The sequence below is a fragment of the Callorhinchus milii genome, unplaced genomic scaffold (genome assembly GCF_018977255.1).
Source record: "Callorhinchus milii isolate IMCB2004 unplaced genomic scaffold, IMCB_Cmil_1.0 Scaffold5, whole genome shotgun sequence".
In the NCBI taxonomy this organism is placed as follows: Eukaryota; Metazoa; Chordata; class Chondrichthyes; order Chimaeriformes; family Callorhinchidae; genus Callorhinchus; species Callorhinchus milii.
Genome location: NW_024704746.1, coordinates 46,142,107 through 46,165,343, shown reverse-complemented (window position 1 = coordinate 46,165,343; position 23,237 = coordinate 46,142,107). Strand labels below are relative to the sequence as shown.

Genomic DNA, 23,237 nt, shown 5'->3' with positions numbered 1-23,237 from the left:
CAAGTGAATTGACTATATTTTGTGGGCGAAAAGCGGTAACCAGTTGCACACAGCAGTGTCTTACAAACAGTTGTGGATTGAGTGACCAATTTATTATTTTTTTGGAAGGAATTATTACCCTGGAAAAGTGATCCACCAATCGACTAACAGCCAGGTTCCTACTTACTGCTAGGTGAACAGAGGCATGTGGAGTAAGGAAACTTGCCCAACATTTTGCCCTGCTGGGAATCGAACCAAGTCTTGCTTGTGAGGAGAGCGCTCTAACCACTGAACTACAGGACTCCACTGTAGGTTAGCAGCAAAATGCGTCTCAATTGCACCCGTCAACCCTCCTCAATTTTATCAAGTTTCTCCCCAAGTTTCCACGAAATTTGTCAAATGCCCTGCAATTTTTGGCAAACATTTCTGCAATTTTCTATTGGCCCTGCTTATACCCTTGGTTCAGCAGAAATAACTTTGGAGGCAGGAGTGGGAAATCTGGGGACAATCCCTCTAAAGAGAAGTCCATTGCTGTGCGTAATATACATTTGCTGCTGACAAAGGGTATGTTCACAGTGATACAATGTTCTTGGGTCCCAAGACATGAGCTGAACAATATAATGCCAGATATGTGTGAATTGCTCTCTTTAACCTAATACAGACTGTCACTGATTGTTTTCCACAGTACTGTATATAATTGTGCTGATTTTTTTTATCTTTTACTTTGAAGGGAGGAGGCAACACAATGTGTATTTGAAAGTCTTAAACACATTCTGAAGATACAGTTGACTGAGATGGAGCTGTTCACTGAAGATCCAAATGATAATAGAAATGAGCAACTTGCAGCTCGTTTGCAGTTGAGTGCTGAATGCTTCCGCTGTCTCCGAAATGCTTGCGTGCAATGTGGCAAGAACCAGAATCTCATAAGGCAAGCAAAACTTCCTTTGGCCTTTCTGTTAAGGTTTCTCACAATGAGGGCAGTGGCATATTGTGTTGGAGCATAAGAACATATGAATATAAGAAATTCTAGACAAAAAAAGATCAGTTCGCCTTCCACCTTCCTGGCGGTCGCCTGCACATATGTCCCGAACTACCCATGTACTATATCCCATAATGTTATTTCCTGAAAGAAAACTATCTAATCTGTATTTGAAAGAATTCCACTTCCTCCCTCAACCGTCTCCCTGGGGAGCCTGTTCCACAGATTCACTATTCACGCACTGAAATAGTGTTTTGTGTAGATTTGTTCTGAATTTACACCACTTCAATCACAGGCCATGTCCTCTGGTTTCACTATTCTGGACAAGTTGAAACAGCCTGTCATGATCTATATTGTTTTTCCCCTTTAGAATCTTAAAGACAGTAATCATGTCACCTCTCCATCTTCTCTTCCAGCGTGAATATGCCCAATTTATTTAGTCACTCCTCATAGTCCAGTCCTTCCATTCCCTCATTCATTTTGGTTAACCTCCTCTGTATCTTCTCGATTTCTCCAATATCCTTTTTGTACTGCGGTGACCAGAACTGTACACAGTACTCTAAGTATGGCCTCATCAATGATTTATACAGTGGCTGGATTACCCCACTATTTCAGTTTGCTATTGATCTTTTGATACATTCCAACATCTGGTTTGCTTTACTCACTGTCACAGAGCATTGTTGGGAGAGCTTCAATTTATTGTCCTGCAGGAGTCCTGTAGCTCAGTGGTTAGAGCACTTGCCTCGCAAGCGAGAGACCGCGTTTTGATTCCACGATTGTTTGTGGGACACTGCTGTGCGCAATTGGCTGCCACGTTTTGCTCACAAAATATACTGTCAATTCACTTTACTGTATATTCTGTGAAGCGCTTTGAGACGTCTAGAAGCCGTGAAAAGCGCTATATCAAATGCAAGGATTATTTATTATTGTTGTCAATCAGGACCCCAGGTCCTTTTCATTTTCCATACATATTATTTTCCTTCCTTTCAAATAATAGTCCCAGGATTTTTTGTCCCCATGTGAAATACTTTATATTTCTCCACATTGAATTTAATCTGCCACTGATCTGCCAAATTCCCAGGTATGTTCAAATCCTCCTGTAACCTATCTTGTTCAGCTTCGCAATCTACCACCTTCAGTAGCTTGATATCATCTGCAAACTTAGCTACTGTGCTCACGACCCTTGGTTCCAGATCATTTATAAAAATATTAAACAAAAGGTCACCAAACAGACCCTTATGGAACTCCACTGGTAACATTTTCCCAGTCTGATGACATTCCCTGTACCACCACCCTCTTGGCTCTCCCTGTCAACCAGTAGCATATCCATTTGTAATATACCTCCACTGATTCCCGCTTTCTTTACTTTCAGTATCAGCCTCTCAAGAGGAACTGTATCAAAGGCGTTACTGAAATCCAGATATTCAACATCCACAGCCTTATCCTTATCAAGCTTCCTTGTCACACCATCAAAGAAAATCAATAAATTAAATTGGCAATACCTCCCCTTCATAAATCCATATTGGCTATCATTTATGATTTTATTTCTGTCCAGATGCTCCATGATTTTATCCTCAATAAGAGTTTCCATACTTTTACCTACAATGGACATCAAACTTACTTGGTCTGTAGTTTAGTATCAATGAGATACGTATGTTATACTGCTCATGTTATATATGCTATGTTATAAAAAACTCAACTGAGGTTAGGGATAACAGCTGCAGGAAGGTATTACCTGGATGCAGTGTTTGTGCTTATATATCTGGAACCTGGTATCCACTTGATTGGTGTGCAGAGATTAGCAGCTGTTGTCCAAGCTGTACACTTCCAACTAATGCAGCCATTGCTCAGGGTGTGTGTATTGGAGCTGTGGGCAGGAAGATGGTGGCATGAGTTATGCTGTTCACCAATAAGCTGATGTCCAGATCTGGCTGGACCTTATCAAAACTTACCTCTCCGCCCTTACTTCCGCTAAATTGTCCTTCTACTCCCAAGAGAATTTTGGAGGCCAAGGACAACCCCAAGCTCCTCTTCGCCATCACCAACAGGCTCTTCTGCCCACCCTCTCACACCTCCCCCATCCTCTTTGCCAACGGCAGCTGCGAGGAGATGCTGGACTTCCTCGAAACCAAAGTCGAGGGGATCCGCTCAGCTGCTTCTGCCCTTCCGACGACTACCCCCTCCCCATTTTCCCCCTCCCACCCCGGCCCCTAATCACCCCTCCCTCCACACCATTGAACCTGCCTCCCACTCCTCTCTCACCACCACCACCATAACTCACATGAAACCGACCACCTGCTCCCTCGACCCCAACCCTACCCCTCTCCTTACCTCCCAGCTCCACCTCCTTAGCCCCTTGCTCACAGACATCATAAACTTTTCCCTGTTCACTGGCACAGTTTCCCCCCTTTAAAAACTGCCATTTTCACTCGTATCCTAAAAAAAACTCACTGCACCCATCCCTGCTCTCAAATTACCACCCCTTCTCTAACCTCTCTTTCCTTTCCAAGGTCCTGGTACGTGTCGTTGCTTCCTCTTTCCTCTCCTGCCACTCTCTTCACAAGCCCCTCCAGTCGGGTTTCCGTACCCCCCAAAGCACAGAAACAGCGTTGGTCAAACTGACAAATTACATTTTGTCAATCTGTGACCAGATCTCCCTCTGCCTCCTCATCCTCCTTGACCTCTCTGCTGCCTTCGATACCGTTAACCACTCTATCCTCCTTCACCACCTCTCCTCTGACCTCATCATTCATGGTTCCGTCCTTGACTAATTCAGATTCTACCTCTTACACCATGTCCACTTCATCTCCACAAACGGCTTCTCCTCTAGCCCCCTCACCGTCTTGTGCGGCGTTCCTCAGGGCTCTGTCCTCGCTCCCCTCCTCTTCAATATCCATATCCTCAACTATCCTTTCTACTTCACATGCGCCCATGATCCGCTCTGCCTTCCCCCACCTCTGCAACATCGCCCGGCTCCACCACTGTCTCACAGCGCAGGCCGCTGAGACTCTTGTACACGCATTCATAACATCCAGCTCGACTACACAAACTCCTTGCTTGTCGGCCTCCCCAACTCCTCCCTCTATAGGCTGCAGATCATCCAGAACTCTGTAGCCCGTGTCCTCCCGCACCAGGCTTCGTGACCCTATCACCCCCTTAACCACAGAATGTCAGGATCAAGTCAAGACAGTTTTAGTTGTCCGATTCCTGATCCAGGCGAGTCCACAGTCTGATGACAGCAGCCATCCTGGCTCATCGGCAAGATTTGGAGGAACAGAATATTCTAACTAAGGCATTACAACTGAGCTCTCTCTTGCCCTTACCTACTGTTAACAAATGCTGCCTTAACAGCAGTGTTCTTCAGATAACAATCCATGGAACTTTGGGTTGAGATCGGGAAATGTATCGTACAGTATGGTTAGTGCCTTTCATGTTGGGAGGACGTCCCAAGGCGCTGGACAGTCAGGGATTTGGTTGGGACCAGGGAGTGTAGAAGGACGGCCAAAGGCGCGGTTGAAGAGGAGGGTCTTGAGATAATCCAAAATCAAAAGTAGGGCTTTCTCTGTTCATCCCAGCTTTCAAATTTCACCAGCCAAATCAACTTCTGAGATGATGTGGGGCATTTGGTTCTATGGTTTCCCACTGAGCGTATTTCTGTCGGGCTGAGGGGAGATGGAAGGTTTTACAACATGAGTGTTGGGGGCTTCTTCATAGGGAGGAAGTTAGAATATGTGATTAAATTTCACCACCATAACTCATTGCTTCTAGTATCGGTAGCTGCATTTTGAGAGGTTTGTCTGGCTGGCTTTATGGCCTGGGTAATGCTGTGCAGATGAAGGGCGAAGAGATGAAAGGAGGATAAAGAAGGTACAAGTACAAATAAAGGTGATGGAGTGGTGAGGCTGACCTCAGCCTGCTGGCACACAACAGAATACTACTTATAACGTAAACAGTCATGCTATAGAAACAATAATCCAGATCATTTTGCATTTGTAAACCACTTGGAGCTTTATTTTTACAAAAGCAACTTGCATTTATAGAGCGCTCTTTATTTATGTGGGACAGTGTCTCGGAGAGCTTATATTTTTAGTGACACATAACCATTCCTTCTGTATAAACCTGTACAGAGAGTATTGGTAGTTGACAAATAGTTAAAAGAAAAGCAAGGAGAATTGACCAACATCACTGAGGCTTTTTAATCCCTCGATAGCCCCTGAGGAGTAGGCCAATTCTCATTTGCAATAAAAGTTTGGGAGACTACAGCAAACTCCTGATCCTAGGAGGGCATTCACATAAACCCCAACATGGTACTTGGATGAAAATAATGACCCCCTTGCAACAGACAGATACAATTTTTTATAATAGTTCAGCACAAAAATGCAGTCTCTTCTGCTGGCGCACAGAAGGTGCTTTGCTTTCAGGCTTTGTGGCTGACATTGAAGATGCACGATGACATCTACTCTGGAACATTATGTTGTGTAGTAGTAATTGATGCAGAATTCTTGGTATGTACTTCACAGTGCATTGCTGGGAAATAACACTTAGATGCATCAAGTTTCTTAAAGAGGATTCATTCCCCCCTCAGGAAGCTTTTGCCCTGTGAACCATGAAATCCTGAAAGTTCTTTGGTTCACTGGGAAAAGCATTCTGAGCGGGAAACGCTGGCGCTGATACTTTACTTGGAATCGGCTGCACTGTGACCGTGGGTTTCAGGATTTCACTTCTGAAGGGATGCATACCACCCTGAGCCTCTTTGTTGCACCAGATTCTCGCTAGCAGCAATCAATTGTAAATAATCTTTGTATTTCAGTTTCAGTGGCCAATTTGAGTAACTCCTTATCATGTACCATTTCATGAAATATAACTGGAAACCCACGAGATATGAGCTGCCTTCTTGAATGTGGTCCGGCTGAAAATGGCGGAATGGTTATCATAGACATTCCAACAGCCTCTGGAAGAACCTTTGGTGGTGTCCTTGGGGAAGGATGAATATGTAGGACAAACACCAATTTGGAAACTGGCTTGTGGGTTTGAGACATTAAGAATTGCTTTTGCTTTTTGCTCTCCGCAACTGCAGCAATCCCATCACGATGCCAAAACCACTTGAGATTTAATATACGGAATAATGTAACTGAAAACTTATGAGAGGTGTGTGATTAAATATGAAGCAATACAAAGTACTGTGTGGTTTAAAAGTACAGGGCTAAGCTTGAGTGCATTGTTGTGGCAGCATTTATTGCATTTGAGAAAAACTGGAATTTTTGTGCCAATCATATCTGTGTTGTGGCTTATCGTGGAATAATGTTGACTCTAGGATTTCCCTTTTACTTGTCTCTTGCAAACGTCAGACTGTGAAACTGCATCTTCCTGTGTCACAGAATGGCAGATCTGTGATTTACACCCATGAGTGAGTTTGAAGTTTCTGCTGTGGCATTGAGAAAAGAGACTGAAGCAAGGCAAGGTATTTCCATGCTAAGAAAAGCTGAAGAATCAGTGCTTGGCGTTAGAGACTAAGGACTTGGCACTCGATCTGTGGGTGGAGGAAAGAAGAAAAAACATTATTTAAAAAGAGCAAAAATGTGTGTTCCCTTTCAAGCTTTCAGAAATAATACTGTATTACACAAAAGGCTACAAACTAAAAGCTTTCAGTCTGTTCATGACGTAAAATTTAAAAAGTTAATTATTTTTGTGTCAGTTTTAAATTGACAAGGCTTTTCTGTTTCAAGATTTCTGAAAACCCAGTTGCTCAGTATCTAGAGAACTGTTTGACAATAATAATGATAAGCCTTGCATTTGATATAGTGCCTTATCACATCATTGAGACGTCTCGAAGCGCTTTACAGAAAATATTGTAAAATGGCTCGACTGGTTTGTGGGCGAAACCCTGCAGCCAATTGAGCACAGCAACGTATTTGTTCTTGGTCCATTGTGCGTAGCTAATGCAGTGGCAGTCGTGCGTAAGGATATCTTAGCTGTTGCCAGGTTAACCAGAAAATATTTCACTGTTCCCACAACAGGCACAGCTTTGAGTTAAGTGGTATTTCATGGCAAGATAGGACAATTTTGTTCACTATTGGAGCATAAAGGAAAAATTCAGAGCAATACTCATTATCCACTAAAACCTAGTCTGTGCCACCATGAAGTTTGGAAGAAAGGGTTGGAAAGAGTGGTGTGTGTAGGAGGGGGAAACCAATTGTTGATGTCATAACCAAGTCTGTGGAAGGATTTATGCAGAGTAAGGCATGAAGATAAATGGTCTTTCAAAAAGAATAGCAATTTTTTCACCACTTGGTTCATCTGCTTTTCTCAGATTTTTCTCAGTTAGGGAATTTCTCCCGGTGTCTTGGCCAATAATGCCAGCAATAAAATTGATCGTTCACTTTCCTGACTGGCTCCTAAGTTTGCCAACAAAATACACAGTCATTGCACTTTGCAGTAAATCATTTGAAACATAAAAGATGCCATTTCATATGTAAGGATTATTACTGTTATTAGCATTATTCTCATGGCGTCATGGTAGTCGTATTACAATGTGACGGTCATGGTACAACAAGAACAACAACCTGCATTTGTATAGCACCCCTTACAGGGTAGCGTCCCAGAGCGCTTACCATTGGTGGAGCACGACACCAAGCCGGGGGAGAGGGGAAGGTGACTGTAGGCACGGTTGAAAAAGAAGGTCTTCAGGCATGACCTGCAGATGGGGAAGGAAGGAGCAAGGCGGAGGGAGAGAGAAAGAGTGTTCCAGAGTTTTGGGGTGTAGTGGTTGAAAGAGCGGTCACCAGTGGTGGAATGGAGGGACAAGGGATATGTAGAAGGCCGGAGCCAGTCGATTGGGACCCAGATGATGTGGTAATGGTCACAGACGAGGGGGAGGGGGAAGGTGAGTTGTTATGGTCAGAAATTATTGAAATCAGTATTGAGGCCAGAGGGCGGTAAGGTCCCTAGACTTTTCCTTGCCAGCGCAGGAGATGCAGTACCTGCCCTTTCACTTCCCATACCACTGTCCAGGGCCCCAAACACAGTTTTCACGTGAGACAGCGATTTACGTGTACTAGAACCTATGTAGTTTACTGCATTCGCTGCTCACAATGTGGGCCCCTCTACATTGGGGAGACGAAACCAAATTGGGTGACCGATTTGTCAAATCGGTCCACAAGCACAACCCTGAGCTTCCGGTTTCTTGCCACTTCAACTCTCTCTCCCACTCGCACTCTGACCTCTGCATCCATGGTCTCCTACACTGTTCCAATGAACCACAGCGCACGCTCAAGGAACAGCACCTCATCTATCTGCTAGGGACCTTACCTTTATAGTGAAACAATAATTGTAACAACATTACTACTACTACTTTTTTTATGGCAGAAATTTCATATTTTCATATCATTTTGCTAATCATGCATTACCGGAAGATCAACAAATTGACGTCCAGCTACATGTTGACCACATTCGTTGTGTTAATATCACATAACAGGAGCACTGCATGTAGGTTATCGCCTGCTCCCACAATAACATTTAGAATTGATAAATGAAAATTAGAAGCAAGAATAATGTGAGAAGAGTTGCATCGAAGAGGCAGAGACATGTCGGAGCAGCAGGTTCACTGTTTGCTATTAACAGTAGATGTTGAATGTGTAAGTGTATGATGTTGAAACTCAGCAGTTTCAACTATGTCGCATGGTTAAAACTGCTGAGGTATTGTTGCAAAGTACTGCATTTTATTTGACTTCTAAAGGTTATGAATTAGGTCCAGTACTAGCTGTGTGCCTTAAACACTAGTAATCTATGTACCAAATTGTCTTCATTTTGGACAAATGTTCTCATTCATGTGTTTATGGTTTGTCTAAGTAAAAGTTAACATTTTGTAAAGCTTTCTTTTAAAAAAAAAAGCGTTGGGTAAACTTTTCCCAGTGTGGTTAAGGGCAGCTTCAGTGGCATTCATGTCATGCAGTTCTATGCTGATAATATGCACTGTGATAAAATTTTGACATAAGCTTTTCTCAGGCCAGAAGCTTGGGTTGAATGGGAATTCGGAGGTCATGTGTGAACAATAGAATCCTATACTTACCATATGTGCATTGAGTATTCCAATCAGCGGTGCCGGCTTTGAGGTCTGGCAAGATGTTGCAAGTTTCTGCTTTTAATTTTTCTGCAAAGTTATTATACAAAACCAATTTATGTGAGAACACTATTTGTTTTTGGGGGGGGGGGGGTAGGAACGAGCTGACAATGTCGTATTGTGGAGATGCACAGCATTAGTTCAATTTACAAAGATAATTTTCTACCTCCAACCAGATGCATCTTACATTGGTTCGTTGGCCAGACTTTTCCAACGCAACACAGCCTTAATGAACCTCAGATTCCATTGCTGTTTACTTACAATGTCCCACCCCAATATCATCATTGCAACATACACATTTGGTGATTCGTTCCCACGACCTTACAGTCTTCACGAGACTTCATATGGTATTTAATTTCTCCATTTTTCTTCCCAAGAATTCAGATGCCTGTTGGTCATTCACCACTAAAATCAGAATTAATAGCTTTTTTTTAACATGTTTACTTGTTTATGCATGTTTCCCACAGTAATCAGTGCACACATCTCACCGAGTTTGCTGCTCATGATATACTTACAAGTCTTTCAATGTCATTTTTTCTAGTTCCCCCACCAATAATTTTCTGTTCTAATGAAAGATGTGCTGCAGTATTAGCCAAAAAGCAGAAATGCCTCTGGAGATGTTGCCAACCATCTGGCTTCATGATAAATCCTTAAAAATAACTATCTCAGAAAAGTTCTAAGAACTGATAGAAAATTGTGAGCTCTAAGTCTAGCATCACCTTGGATCAGAGCTGAACTCCCCGGTCTCTCCTTTAGAAGGATGTACTCGAGGGCCACAACTATTTAGATAAAATGTTGCTGACCTTATACTGTATTCCAAAACATTACCTGAAATCTAAGTTAAAACATCAACATTTTCATCAAAATGCAACAACAAGATGAGTAAATAATAGTAATAATACTTGCATTTGATATAACAACAACTTGCATTTATATAGATCCCTTCACATGGGGCAGCGTATCGGAGCGCTTAACAGTGGTGGAGGCTGACTCCAAGCCGGAAAGAGGGAGGAGGTGACCGTAAGCACAGTTGAAAAGGAAGGTCTTCAATCGTGATCTAAAAGAGGGGAAGGAGGGGCCTTATATAGCACCTTATCATGTCATCAAGACGCCTCAAAGCGCTTCACACGATATACTGCAATGTGGCTTAACTGTGTATTTTGTGGGCGAAATGGAAACCAGGCATGCCAGAGTGCTACCAACGGAGCCAGGTTAACCCACACTACAGTCACAAATCCTGTGAAGTTCTTTGATACATCTGCCTGACATTGTCATAGGCCTTATGTGAAATGGAAGTATGTAGCCTACAGGATTGCAAAAAGTACCAGAGAAAAACAAGAACGCCAGCTGAAAGTAGTTAAATAGCATGCAAAAACCTGACCAAACAATACCCCTGGCACCAGTTATTTTTGACAGGATTTCACAGCCCTGTGTTTTTTTGCTACAGATATTTTTGCTTGGATTTTTGCCAGTCTAGATAAGTTAGTTTCTTAGCTCTGCATTAACAATACTTAAATCACACTTCCCTTTCTTTCCTAAATAACTTTTAATTGATATGTTACCACAAATCATTGGTCCCCAAAAAACTTAACACCCTTTTGATTTAAACATCAAAGATCATTCTATATAAGGTGTTTCTTCTTGCCTTACAACCAATTTTAGGAGTGACACTAATTGGTCCTGGAAGGAAATATCACGATATTATCTGAGTGAGTTTGGGATAAAAGGGGATTTTGCTTCTGATATTAAAAAAATTGTAAATGGTACCTGTATTCGACGGGTAACACTTGAGGATTTACTGTAAAGTGGAATGACTACACTTTAGTTGTTTTTTAATTTGGTGAATGCAGCTGCCTATTTGTGCACAGCAACGTCTCACAAAGTGTGAAGTGAATGAGCAATTTTATCCCATCACAGCATCGAGCCTTTTTTAAAAAAATTAGTTCAGTTTTCCTAGCAACTTGTACCTGCTGTTGATTACCCTCCGAGTAAAGAAATACTTCCACTTGTGCTGAAATTGTTCTTCAACTGTAAACCCATGTAATAATAACAATAACATTATTGTAATAATGCCTTCTTGTTTTATTGTCTCAGTACATCTGAAAATATTGTTTTGTGTTTACTTTCTTAATCCGGTTTGAAATCGTGTATACCTCTACAACGCTCGCTCTTTCAAGATGAAAGAGCCCTAGAGTGTCCAATCATTGTTCATGTCTCATTTCTCTATCATTAGGGATCATCCCTGTTGCTCTCCAGGCACCTCAGAAGGCTTTGACGGGAATAGTTTAATGAGTTAGCTTTTCACTACTGAAATAGCAGCTGTGCAGGCTGCTGAGCAGCCACTCGGTATCAGGAGTCCCGTAACACAGCGTAGTGGTTAGCGTGAGAGGACCTGGGTTCAGTTACGAGGCAGGGCAAAACTGTAGGCAAGTTTTCTTACTCCTCATGCCTGTTTACCTAACAGTGAGTAGGAACCTGACTATAAGCTGATTGGCGGATTGCTTTCCAGGGATAATAAGCCTTCAAAAAAAATTTGGTCACTCAATCCACGACTGTTTGTGGGCCACTGCTGTGCGCAATTCACTGCTATATATCACCCACATTGCCTTCAGCCTCTCTGCCCCCATGTTTGGCACTCCATCCCATGTTACCTCGCTCCCTCACTTGCCTCCTTCAAGACACGCTTGAAGACCCTCTTCTTCGACCGCTCTTTCAGCCACCCCCCCTGCCCTCCGACCCCGCCCCCCGCGCCCCACCCCGCTCGGGTCCAAATCCCTGACTGTCCAGCACCTTGGGACGTCTTCCTGATGTGAAAGGCGCTGTAGAAGTGTAATTTTGTATTGTACAGTCAATTCACTTTACAGTATATTCTGTGAAACACTTCAAGATGTCACAATGATGTGATAAGGCGTTATATCAAATGCAAGGATTATTATGAATGCAGGCTGCTGAACAGCAAATCAGCACTAGCTGTGCAGGCTGCATACCTGACACTGAGTGGAGGTCCAAAGCTGTGCCCTGGGCGGTGAAGGTGACGGTGCAAGAAATTAGAAAACATTTTACCTTGGGTCTGGCTCGCTTCCATTTCCACATGTGGTTGCACGCCACCAACCTAGAAAAGGTGCTGGCAGAGAAAAGAACTGTGAGAAGCTTTGTCCACTTCTCTGCATGTTAACCATGTTCCTCTATTTTGTTCACGGCAGGAATGTGGGCCTGGTCCAACTCGCCACTCAGATTCTCCAGGTTCTTCACCGGTTAAAAGGTTTCCAGGAGGATGTCTTGTCAGCAGGTGAGAAAGGGCAGAGAACAAACCCGGTTTAGTGTTTGGGAAAAGCCAAAATTTAAGTTTAGCTTCTCAGCTTTTTAAGTATTAAACTATTTGGCGTCCTCAGCTGGAGTAACTGGGTGGGAGGATTTGATCCTGCGGGTGAACAGAAAGGTCAGTGGAAAAACAAATGAATCTGCGTAGTTTGGTCTAAGAAATAACCAGCTTTTAAAGATAGCTCTGCGGTCAGAGTTACCAGAGCACAGAATGTTTTCTGTATTCACCCTGTTCTAATTGATGGGTTTTTTAAAGAAAAATGAGCAGCAACGGCAACAGTTGTGGCTGAGATAAGCAAGTGCAGTTGTGAAGCAAATTTTTTTCAATCAGCCGAGTGTCTGACACATGCAGAAACCAGCACTATGCTTAGTAGTATGGTGACCCAACTGAGAATTCCATGGATCCCACCTACACATGGAAACCCCAGAGATAGATTGTTGTAATGGAATGTGCTCTCTCTCCCTAGAGGGGCCCATCCTGCTTACCCAATTCTGGACATCCTTAGGCGCAGATTGGCAAGAGCCAAGGCTTGAGGACCCTAGAGGGTGAGTTGGGATACTGCTGGAGTTTAATCCGTTAAGACCGCATAGCTTGCCATGGTTATCACTGTCTGACAAGCTTTCCCCCAGCTTGTACAGCTAGGACAACACCACCAGTTAGGCTTTGGCTTGCAGGATTAATAGGGGCTGAGTGGGATGATTCCTTGCTGCCGGCAATGAAAAGTAGTTGGGATATGGAGTATTAATTGCTGAAGTAAAATCTATGGGCTGAGAAAAAGGAATAAACCATGGACTGCTTTCAAACTAACCATTGCTATTGACTGAGAACCAATAAAATGGAAAATCTGATTAAATCTAGCTCAATTTGAATTGAACGGATGCACATCAAAATGAAGGGTGGGGAATTAGAAAGTGAATGCTTCAGGGTCTGCACTGTGACCGCTTCTGTTCTTTATGCGCAAAAACGAAATAGATTTGCAGACCCAGTAAGGTAATAATAATAAAAATTACTCATCCTTTTCATTTGGTATATCACTTTTCATATTGCGAGGATGTCCCAAAGCATTTCACAAGTTATAATAATAATAATCCTTGCATTTGATAAAGTGCCTTATCATGTCTTCGAGACATCTCAAAGCACTTCGCAGAATATACTTTAAAGTGAATTGGCTGAATATTTTGTGAACAAAATGCGGCAGCTAATTGCACATAGCAATATCCCACAAACAGTTGTGGATTGAGTGACCAATTCTTAAAATTTATTTTGAAGGAATTATTATCCCTGGAAAAATGATCCGCCAATCGACTAACAACCGGGTTCCTATTTACTGCAAGGTAAACAGAGGCGGGGGAATAAGGAAACTTGCCCAACGTTTCACCCTGCCGGGAATCGAACCCAGATCCTCTCGCTTGCGAGGCGAGTGCTCTAACCACTAAGCTACAGGACTCCACATACTGTGAAGCGGAGTCACTGTTTGTTTTGTGGGCATATGTGGCATACAATTTACACACACTCATGTCCCACAAACAGCCATGAAGTGAGTAACCAATTTTTTTTCTGGAAAATGGTGGGCCAGGACACTGGGAGAAACTCCTTTCTCTTTAAGGGAGTTAAATTTGCATGACACCAAGTTGGGTGGGAACTGTAGAATCAGAGGAAGCAGCAAAGGTCTTACAACCAGAGCTTGACAGGGCATGCATCATGGATTGATGATTGTCAAATTAAGTCTAATACAAATAAAGATAAACGCAAGGTACTGCATAGAAGAAGTAGGATTAAGAGGGATGTGTGTTCAATGAATGGACACTTGAAAAAGAGGAAACTGAAAGAGGGGTATTGTTGGACACATCATCATTTCAAAATAGTGTGAGCCAGCAATGAGTAGGACATAGGATGCTGCGCTGTATTGGCAAATCAGTTGAGTTCAGTGTCAAAAGTTATTCTCCAATTGTGTCGTGCCTAGGCCCTAGAGGCAGAACAGAAGAGAGGAACAAAGATCATCTTCGGTGTTTGAGAAATAAGCTGTGAGGATCAATTAGATAAGCTGGGGCTCTTCAGTCTTAAAAAAGAGGTGTCTCAGAGAGGTATATAAGAGTTTAAATGGATTGAGAAAGTAAATTCAGAACAATACGTTAGGGTGCAATGAGACATAAGGACACAGGGTTAAGCCTGCAAAGGGCAAGATCCGGACAGACATCAGGATGTATTTCTCAACCCAGAGGGTTAATAATGACTGGAACAGATTACTAGGAAGGATGGTTGAGAACAGGCCAACTGGATACATTCACAAAAAAAACTTGATGAGTTGGTGGGAGGATGGTTGGGTGGGATTTCCAGAAGGATGAGATCAAATGGGCAGAAGGGCCTTCTTCATCCAAACCAATCTTGCAATCTGTGAAAAACGGAACATTAACTACATGTCTAGTGTAGGTGATATAAGTGAAGCTGATAATGTATTCTACAATCCAGATGCTTTAACGTCCACCTGCACAGGCAGACGAGAACTCGGTTTAACGTATCATCCAAAGAATGGCATCTCTGACAATACAGAGTTGATTCACCGGGGGTTTGACTATGGGACAGAACACTGAGACACGAGGACACGTTATCTGTTTGTATATTGTCCTTTGCAAGCCTAACCCTGTACAGGGAGTAAGATGTCCGGAGCCTTCTGTCGAGAGTTGACCAACCTTGGTTGACCAAAATATAAATCAGTAATTTGATGAAATAGAATCTTTTGGAATGTCTGTTGTTTACAAAAACAACAACAACAAGATTCCATTTATAGAGCGCCTTTCACGTCGGGAGGACGTCCCAAGGCGCTGTACAGTTGGGTCAGGACCCGAGCAGGGGGGAAATGGTCATGGTGAGAGGAGGGAAGGGAGGGAGCGAGGAGGGGGTAGAGAGTCGAGAGGGGAGCTGAAGGCATGGTCAAAGAGAAAGGTCTTGAGACCGGCCTTGAAGGAGGAAAGGGAGGAAACAAGGCGAAGGCACTGGGGGATGGAGTTCCAGAGCCTAGGGGCTGAGAGGCTGAAGGCCCGGCCACCGATGGTAGGGCGGTTGGGGCGGGGGATGTGGAGCAGACTGGAGCCAGAGGAATGGAGGTTACGGGCAGGTAGGTAGGGGGATAGTAGGTCAGAGAGGTAGGAGGGATCAAGGCCGTGAATGGCCTTTGTAGGTGAGGATGAGGATCTTGAATTTGATCCTCTGGGGGATGGGGAGCCAGTGGAGGCGAGCGAGGGTGGGAGTGATGTGGTCGCGAAGCCTGGTGCGGGACAGTACACGAGCTGCAGAGTTCTGAATGACCTGCAGCTTGTGGAGGGAGGTGCCGGGAAGGCCGGCGAGGAGAGAGTTCCCATAGTCCAGCCTTGAGGTGATAAAGGCGTGGACCAGAGTTTCAGCCGCGTGAGGGGTGAGGTAGTGCCGTAGTCTGGCGATGTTCCAGAGGTGATGGAAGGCGGTGCCAGTTGTGGCGCGGATATGAGGAAGAAAGGACAGCTCAGGGTCGAACAGAACACCGAGGTTCCTGACTGGCTTTGAGAGGTGGAGAGTGCAGCCTTGGATGCTGATGCTGTCAGCGCCTGAGGTGCGGAGGCGCTAACGCGAGCCAATCAGGAGGGCCTCAGTTTTACGCACATTGAAGCAAGTTGTCTCTCGTCCAGGACTCGATGTCAGACAGGCAGGCTGTCAGGACATCGGTGGTCGTTTACAATAAACAAATGGTCAGTTGAGCTGTCCATCTACAGTTACAATGATGCACAGTTATCTGTTGCAAGTAAATAGATTCACCTTGAACTGTGAGTGGTGTGGGCTGCTTTATTATTACAGACCTAAATCTTCAAGCCATCGATGAGGTTGTGTCAAATGAAGAGGGTCTCACTCTTACTCCCTGTATATGGCAACTGAGTACATGGCACAATTGATCCAATCGATCATGGTGTTGACAAAACTTCACTTCCCATTCAGCTGAACATCTTGCAAGGATGTGAGAATTAACAATACCTGGTGTGAGAGAAAGCAATATCTGTTTTTGAAAAAAAAAGAGCACAACCACTTGAGCAGTTGTTCTGCTAGAGGAACTCCATGGACAGTTGGGGGTGCATGGAAGTAGTATCCCCAAATGGTAACTTTCTGAACAAACCAAAATAGCTTCTGAGATATTATATTAATTCACAGAATCATTGTGATAAAGAAAACTTTTCTGAGCTTTCACCACAGAAGGTAATAAATTAATTTGTGTAAACAACAGAAGAAATGAAGATATTTGTTTTTTTCCCATGCATAAAATGTCTTGCGTTTTATCCCAAGTGTAATAGCACCATTTAAATGAAAAATTTAAGTCAAATAAATGGTTTGTGTGGTTTTGCTGACCAGCCCAAGCTGACCTGGCAAAAGTCCAAGACACTTGCCTAAAACTGTTGCCCAAGGTAAGGTCTCCATTTCACTGTTCACAGCTTCCCTAATAACTTTGATTCTCTACAGATTTCGACAAAAAGCAGAACAATTTTGGAAAGAGGGATTCAATAAGGAATTTGTGTCATAGGGTCACCGAACAAGATTGGCTAGAATCTGCCAAACTATCTACAAATGCACGATAAGCATCTCTCTCTTGTCCACATCAAATCTTTTTTGTTCTGAGATACAGTAGTTATTGGATTGAGGTTAAGTGGTCTTGTTATAGGGGTGGTTTTACGACAAGGATTTGTACTCAGCTGATCAGTAGAAATTCACCACATGTTTTAGGTTTAGTCATTGGAAGTGGAGCAATCTTAAAGCAATAACAAGTGCACTAAAATTACTTGAACTCTAAAAACTATAATTATTTTCATTTACTGTAGTTTTTTTAAAATACAAGAGACAGTTTAGCTTTTATTCCACAGCTGTTCCCTATGGTTTCCAGTGGTACGTACGTCTAGACAGATCTCAGTCCAAGCAAAACATTTGCAGTAGTATTTAGCATATGATTCATGGTGGGGAAGAAGTCAAGGTTTTTGAATACAAGTTGTATTGAAAATTATTGGGGTCTATTATTGGGATTTGTATAAACATGCATATGGAGGGAATTATTTGTACACTTAAATTATGTAATTTACTGGCAATGGAAAATTATTGATTGATTATCCAATTAATATCTATTGCTTTTGATTAATTTTAATTAATTAAATAAGTGCAGTTGGTGCAAAATACACTTATGTCCGAATTGACATACCTGCTTCACAGACCCCAATTAAACAAATGCAGTCACAATATTGATGAAAGCTAAGTTAAATCAAGTTAATGCTCTAGTAATAATATGTGATTGTGTGTCAGCCTGGCTTATTTGTTAGCACTCTCGTCTCAAGAGTCAGAAGGTTGAGGGTTCAAGACCACGCAAGGACGTTGAACTCATAATCTATGCTGATACTCCCGTGCTGTGCTGTGGGTGTGTTGCATTGTTGGAGTGCCGCCCTTCACATAAGATGTTGAACCGAGGTTCCGTCTGCCTGTTTTGGTGGATGATAAAGATCCCATGGCATTATTTGAAAAGAGAAGAAAGTTTCTCTCAGTATTCTGCCAAATATAAAATTGGTGGTTCTGTGAGTCATGGCTTCATGGAGTCCTGTAGCTCAGTGGTTAGAGCACTCGCCTCGCAAGCGAGAGACCTGAATTCAATTCCCGGCAGAGCGAAATGTTGGGCAAGTTTCCTTACTCCACACGCCTCTGTTTACCTAGCAGTAAGTAGGAACACAGTTGTTAGTAGATTAGTGGATCGCTTTTCCGGGGATAACAATTCCTTCAAAAACAAAATTGGTCACTTCAACCCACGACACTGTGGGACACTGCTGTGCGCAATTGGCTGCTGTCAATTCACTTTACAGTATTTTGTATTTTGTGTGAAGTGCTGTGAGACGTCTCGAAGATGTGATAAGGCACGATATCAAATGCAAGGATTACTATTATTATGGCTGTTTGTGGGACATTACTGTGCACAAATTGGCTACCGATCTCACCAAAACAAAGTCACTACACTTTACAGCATATCCTTTAAAGCACTTTGAGTATTTTATTGAAGTGAGAGGCGCTATATGAAATGTAAAAATTATTTTATTATTACGCTCGCATTCTCTGTCACTAATAATAATCCTTGCATTTGATACTAGTGCCTCATCACGTCTTCTAGATGTTTCAAAGCACTTCATAGAATATACTGTACAACAACAACAACTTCACACAGGGTAGCGTCCCAATGCGCTCGACAGTGGCGGAGCACGACTCCGAGCCGGAGGAGGGGGAGGTGACCGTAGGCACGGTCAAACAGGAAGGTTCTTTAGGCGCAACCTGAAAATGGGGAAGGAAGGGGCAAGGCAGAGGGATAAAGGAGGGGTGTTCCTGAGTTTTGGGGCACAGTGGCTGAAAGTATGGCCACCAATGGTGGAATGGAGGGCACAAGGGACGTATAGAAGGCTGGAGCCAGTCGAGCTGTAAAATTAATTGACTATATTTTGTGGGCGAAACGCGGCAGCCAATTGCGCACAGCAGTGTCCCAGCACAGCCATGGATTGTCAGCCTCACATTTAAATAAATCTGAAGGGTTCCGGGAGTGCCAGAACCTATAGATTTGTTTATTTATTTGTCAGCCGGGTGTCTGACACTTGCGGAAACCCATCACTATGCTTAAGAGTGTCCAAACCGAGCTGAGCGTTCCAAACATCCCACCTACACATGGAAATTCCAGAGATAGATTGTTGGAATGGAATGTGCTCTCTCTCCCTGGAGGGACGCTTCCTGCTCACCTAATTCTGGAAAGTATTAAGTGCAGTTTGGCAAGAGCTTAGGTTTGGGGACCCCAGAGTGTTTGTTGGCGTACTGCTAATCAGCTAAAACTGCACAGCTTGCTATTGATAGCACTGTCTGGCAAACTTTCTCACTGCTTATTCAGATAGGATTAGCCTGCCCGTTAGGGCTTTGGCTTGCAGGTTAACAGAAGCTGAGTGGGAGGACTCCCTAGTCTGCCCTTCCAATTCCTGCTGACGAATCAGGTTGGCTGTGCTGTCATCAACAGTGCCCTGGAATACTGTGGACCCTCCTGGCTCAGGAACCGGAATACCGAGACCGCCACAGAGCGCTGGCTTAATTCCGATATTCCGTTGCCAAACATGTCACCTTGGACCAGTTCAGCTCCAAGGAGACCCTGATTACCTCTTCCGCCAAGGAGAAAAGTCATATGGAAGTTAATAGTTGCTCTGCAATAAAACAAACCTGGCTCATTGCAAACTGACTTATTACAATAATAACCCTTGTATTTGATCTAACATTATAACGTGGTATGACTCGGATTCCTTCTAAGTATTATGACTCCATTTGTAGGCAAATTTGTCCACAACAGTGAAACTCAAACAGCCAGGCGGTGAAAGACCAAATAATCTGGAAGTTTATTGGCACACTGGAAGAAATTCACTGACACTGGCAGAAAATCATCTCTATGCATGTCTGACAGAAGNAAAAAATCCACATATGTATATCACTCACACACAGGTTTTTCATGGAAAGGGTGACATTCAAACTATCGCCAGAAATACAAATCCGAATCTGACCCATCCCTTATCCCTGCAGAAGTCACTTGTTAGCAATCAAAAGCAGGAACCTCTAGCTGATTTCTCTTTATTCCTTGCCTCACCCTCTCTCCAACAGCAGTCCTGAGGTCACCTATTGTGATTTTGGGACGTCCTTCCGACGTGAAAGGCGCTATACAGATGTAATTTTGTATTGTATTTTGATCAGTTAACAGTATAGACTGATAATTAAACCTGCAGCCTTCTGATCTGTATGTCTTCCTACAATCATTGGTAATATTGAGAGATACATTTCATGGCTTCTGAAAATGTTAATTTCTTTGTTTTGTGCAGCATTTCGATGTGGTCTTCAGTTCCTTGGAAATCTTGCCACTGGGAATGAAGAATCTCAGGGTGTTATTTGGAAAAATGCATTTCCAGATATGTTCCTGTAAGTTTCATCGTAAATCATCTTACTGAAATGGCTAATTATTTGATGTTATTTATTAAGACAAACATAGGGTGTACTTCATATTTTCACAGACCTTTTTGTAAAACTTTGGTGCAGTAGCCATTTTTAGTGTTGACTTGGAAAATAGTCTTGTCACTTCATTTTTGCTTTTGCTCATCAAACTGAGGGCATTTTATACTTTTTGCATCGAGCAGCAAATTGATCTACAAACTGAACTGCCTTAATTTAAAATTTGTGCTGATATTTGCTGTTCAGTTGAAAATATTTTGGGGGGAAATTCTGTGCTTTAGTTTCCTTTTTGTTTGTTGCCTGGTGACATTTAATGTACATGTAACAATAAAATAATCAATTAACCCTGCATTTGACATTAACAACACCTCAATAACAGTATAAAAATGTAAATTATAATCACAAGTAGAAACATTATCAGGATCTAAATATAGTTTTGAAAGTGTTCAACCACTTAGCCTTTAGTTTGAATTTGACTGGATGTCTATTTCCAAAAAGAACATTTAAAGTTTTTACATAGAGAAACATGTCTGAGAAAAAAAATAGTTGTGGTGTATAAATACGTCTTATAATACATAAGGGATTTATTAAATTTTAGAGGAGATTTAACAGATGTTATGGAGAGTACAGGAATTGAAAGATTCATATGCTATAAGGGAGTTTTTTTTGCACAGAAAATTTTAGAATGAGTTAATATTAGTATTTAGTCAAAAATTAAATATTAATTTCCCTCAAGAATTCATTTAAAAATAATCCTTGTGTTTAATATAATGCATTGTATATTGTCAGCATAGGTTGGGCTGTTATCTTGGAGCATTATGAGCACAATTTACAATGCTTGGTTTTGTCTTAAGGAGTGTCAGTTTGGTTCAGTTGGTAGCACCCTCACCTATGGGCCGAGCCCCTCATTGGGACCTTTAAACTCACCATATAGGCTGACTACCCAGTGAGGTTTTTTCGGTGAGCTGCATTGTCAGAAATGCCATTGTGTGTTTGTGGAGTCCTGTAGCTTGGTTGGTTAGAACTCTCGCTTCGCAAGCGAGAGGACCTAGCGAGAGATTCAATCCCAGGCAGAGCAAAACGTTAGGCAAGTTTCCTTACTCCACATGCCTCTGTTTATCTAGCAGTAAGTAGGAACCTGGTTGTTAGTTGATTGATGGATTGCTTTTCCTGGAGTAATAATCCTTTCAACGGTAAATAAATAAAAAACAATAATTTGGTCACCCAATCCATGACTGTTTGTATGCAATTGGCTGCTGTGTTTCCACCACAAAATACACAGTCAATTCATTTTCCAATATATTCTGTGAAGTTCTTTGAGACATCGCGAAGACATGACATGGTGCTGTATCAAATGCAAGGATTATTATTATCCTTTAGTGAAGCAATAAACTCAGGTCCTGTCTGCCTGATGAGGTGAATGTCAAAAGAACCCCCCCAAAAAATTTGGGTCAGCCTGTGACACGCCCATCACTAAACTCAAGAGTATCCAAACCAGATTGAGAGTTCCACAAATGTATGACACCTACACATGGAAATTTCCCTGTGTCTGAAATGAAATGCGAATTCTCTCCCTGGAGGTACTCTTTTTGGCTTTTTTCCAACATTCTGTGGCCAAGCACCTCACCTCAATCAGTTCCAAGGAGACTTATCTTTCCTGCTTATCTTTCCCCCAATAAGGATCGTTTGAAAAGAAAAATAAGTTGCTCTCAATGTCCTGACCAACAATCTTCCAGTTAAATCGGTGTTTCAGCGCCTTGGGAAATTAAATTGGTGTTTCAGCGCCTTGGGATATCCTCCCGATGTGAAAGGCGCTCTATAAATGTAATTTTGTTGTTGTTGTTTCACCTCCTGACTTTGTGGGAAATTGCTGGATGCAAATTGGCAGTTTCATTTCCAAGAAATACATTCACTACCTTAATAGTAATTACTATAAGCACGTTTAAGGTTTCAATATTCTGGGCGCCGTATCAAATACAAGGATTATTATTAAATGTTTCATGTTGCATAACCTCCATCTTTATATAAATTCAAGGTAAATTCTTTGACAGGTTGGAATGTTAACCTACCTGTTAATGGCTTATCTTTATTGGGGCACATTTCATTTTCACAGACTTATTTGTAATCTTTTCACTGTCAGATTTTCTTTGCAGGTGATTCTTTTATGTAGCGTAAGGTGATCTGGATAATTTATTCTACTTTGCAACCAATGTTTTATATTCTACTTTGGGTCACTGGGTGGCGCATTGGCCTTTACCTTTTCAGATCTGATTTCAAATTCAGATTCAACCCCTGTTAAAATCCAACCCAGCCAATGGGTATCATAGTCTCTGACGGTCATAATGAAATTAATTTACTGCAGTCTCTGAGTGGCTGTTTTATGCATGCAAATTAGCATTATTTGAAGCTGGAATCTGTTGGATTTAGTCAGGTTACAAAGTTAGTTTGTGTGGGTAATGGAAAGACGACAGCAGAGGTTGCAGATAATGTGTATTGAGGCTGAGCAAAGGGAACTGTTTTGCTTGCGTGTAACCCATGCTCCTCCTGACCTGAAGTATTTGACGCTGTTTCTGGGTGTGATAATGATTGTATTTTACTCAGATATCCCTTATCTTTATGGGCAGTTGTTTGCCTTTCACCTTTCTCTTGTCATTGCCCTCCCACCCCCCATTGTCCATATGGTATGGTGCAGTATTACCATTAATGTAAATAATAGTCCTGTTAGATTGGGCAAATGAATGAATCACACTCTTATTAAATTCCTTAGAATAGGAATTGATAGCCACCCGTCATATTAACCCAAACCATCTTGAGTAATGACTTGT

At 42.4% G+C, this 23,237-nt stretch overlaps 1 protein-coding gene across 3 annotated transcripts in view; it reads left to right on the top strand.

Moving 5' to 3' along the window:
* The window catches only part of atxn10 (ataxin 10), a 121,538-nt gene that overhangs the window by 4,094 nt on the left and 94,207 nt on the right, over nt 1-23,237 (top strand). For all 3 annotated transcript variants that reach the window (XM_007894691.2, XM_007894692.2, XM_042335622.1), the window contains exons 2-4: nt 710-907; nt 12,281-12,366; nt 20,286-20,382. In XM_007894691.2, coding sequence (XP_007892882.1) covers nt 710-907; nt 12,281-12,366; nt 20,286-20,382 — 381 coding nt within the window. The remainder of the gene's footprint in view (nt 1-709; nt 908-12,280; nt 12,367-20,285; nt 20,383-23,237) is intronic.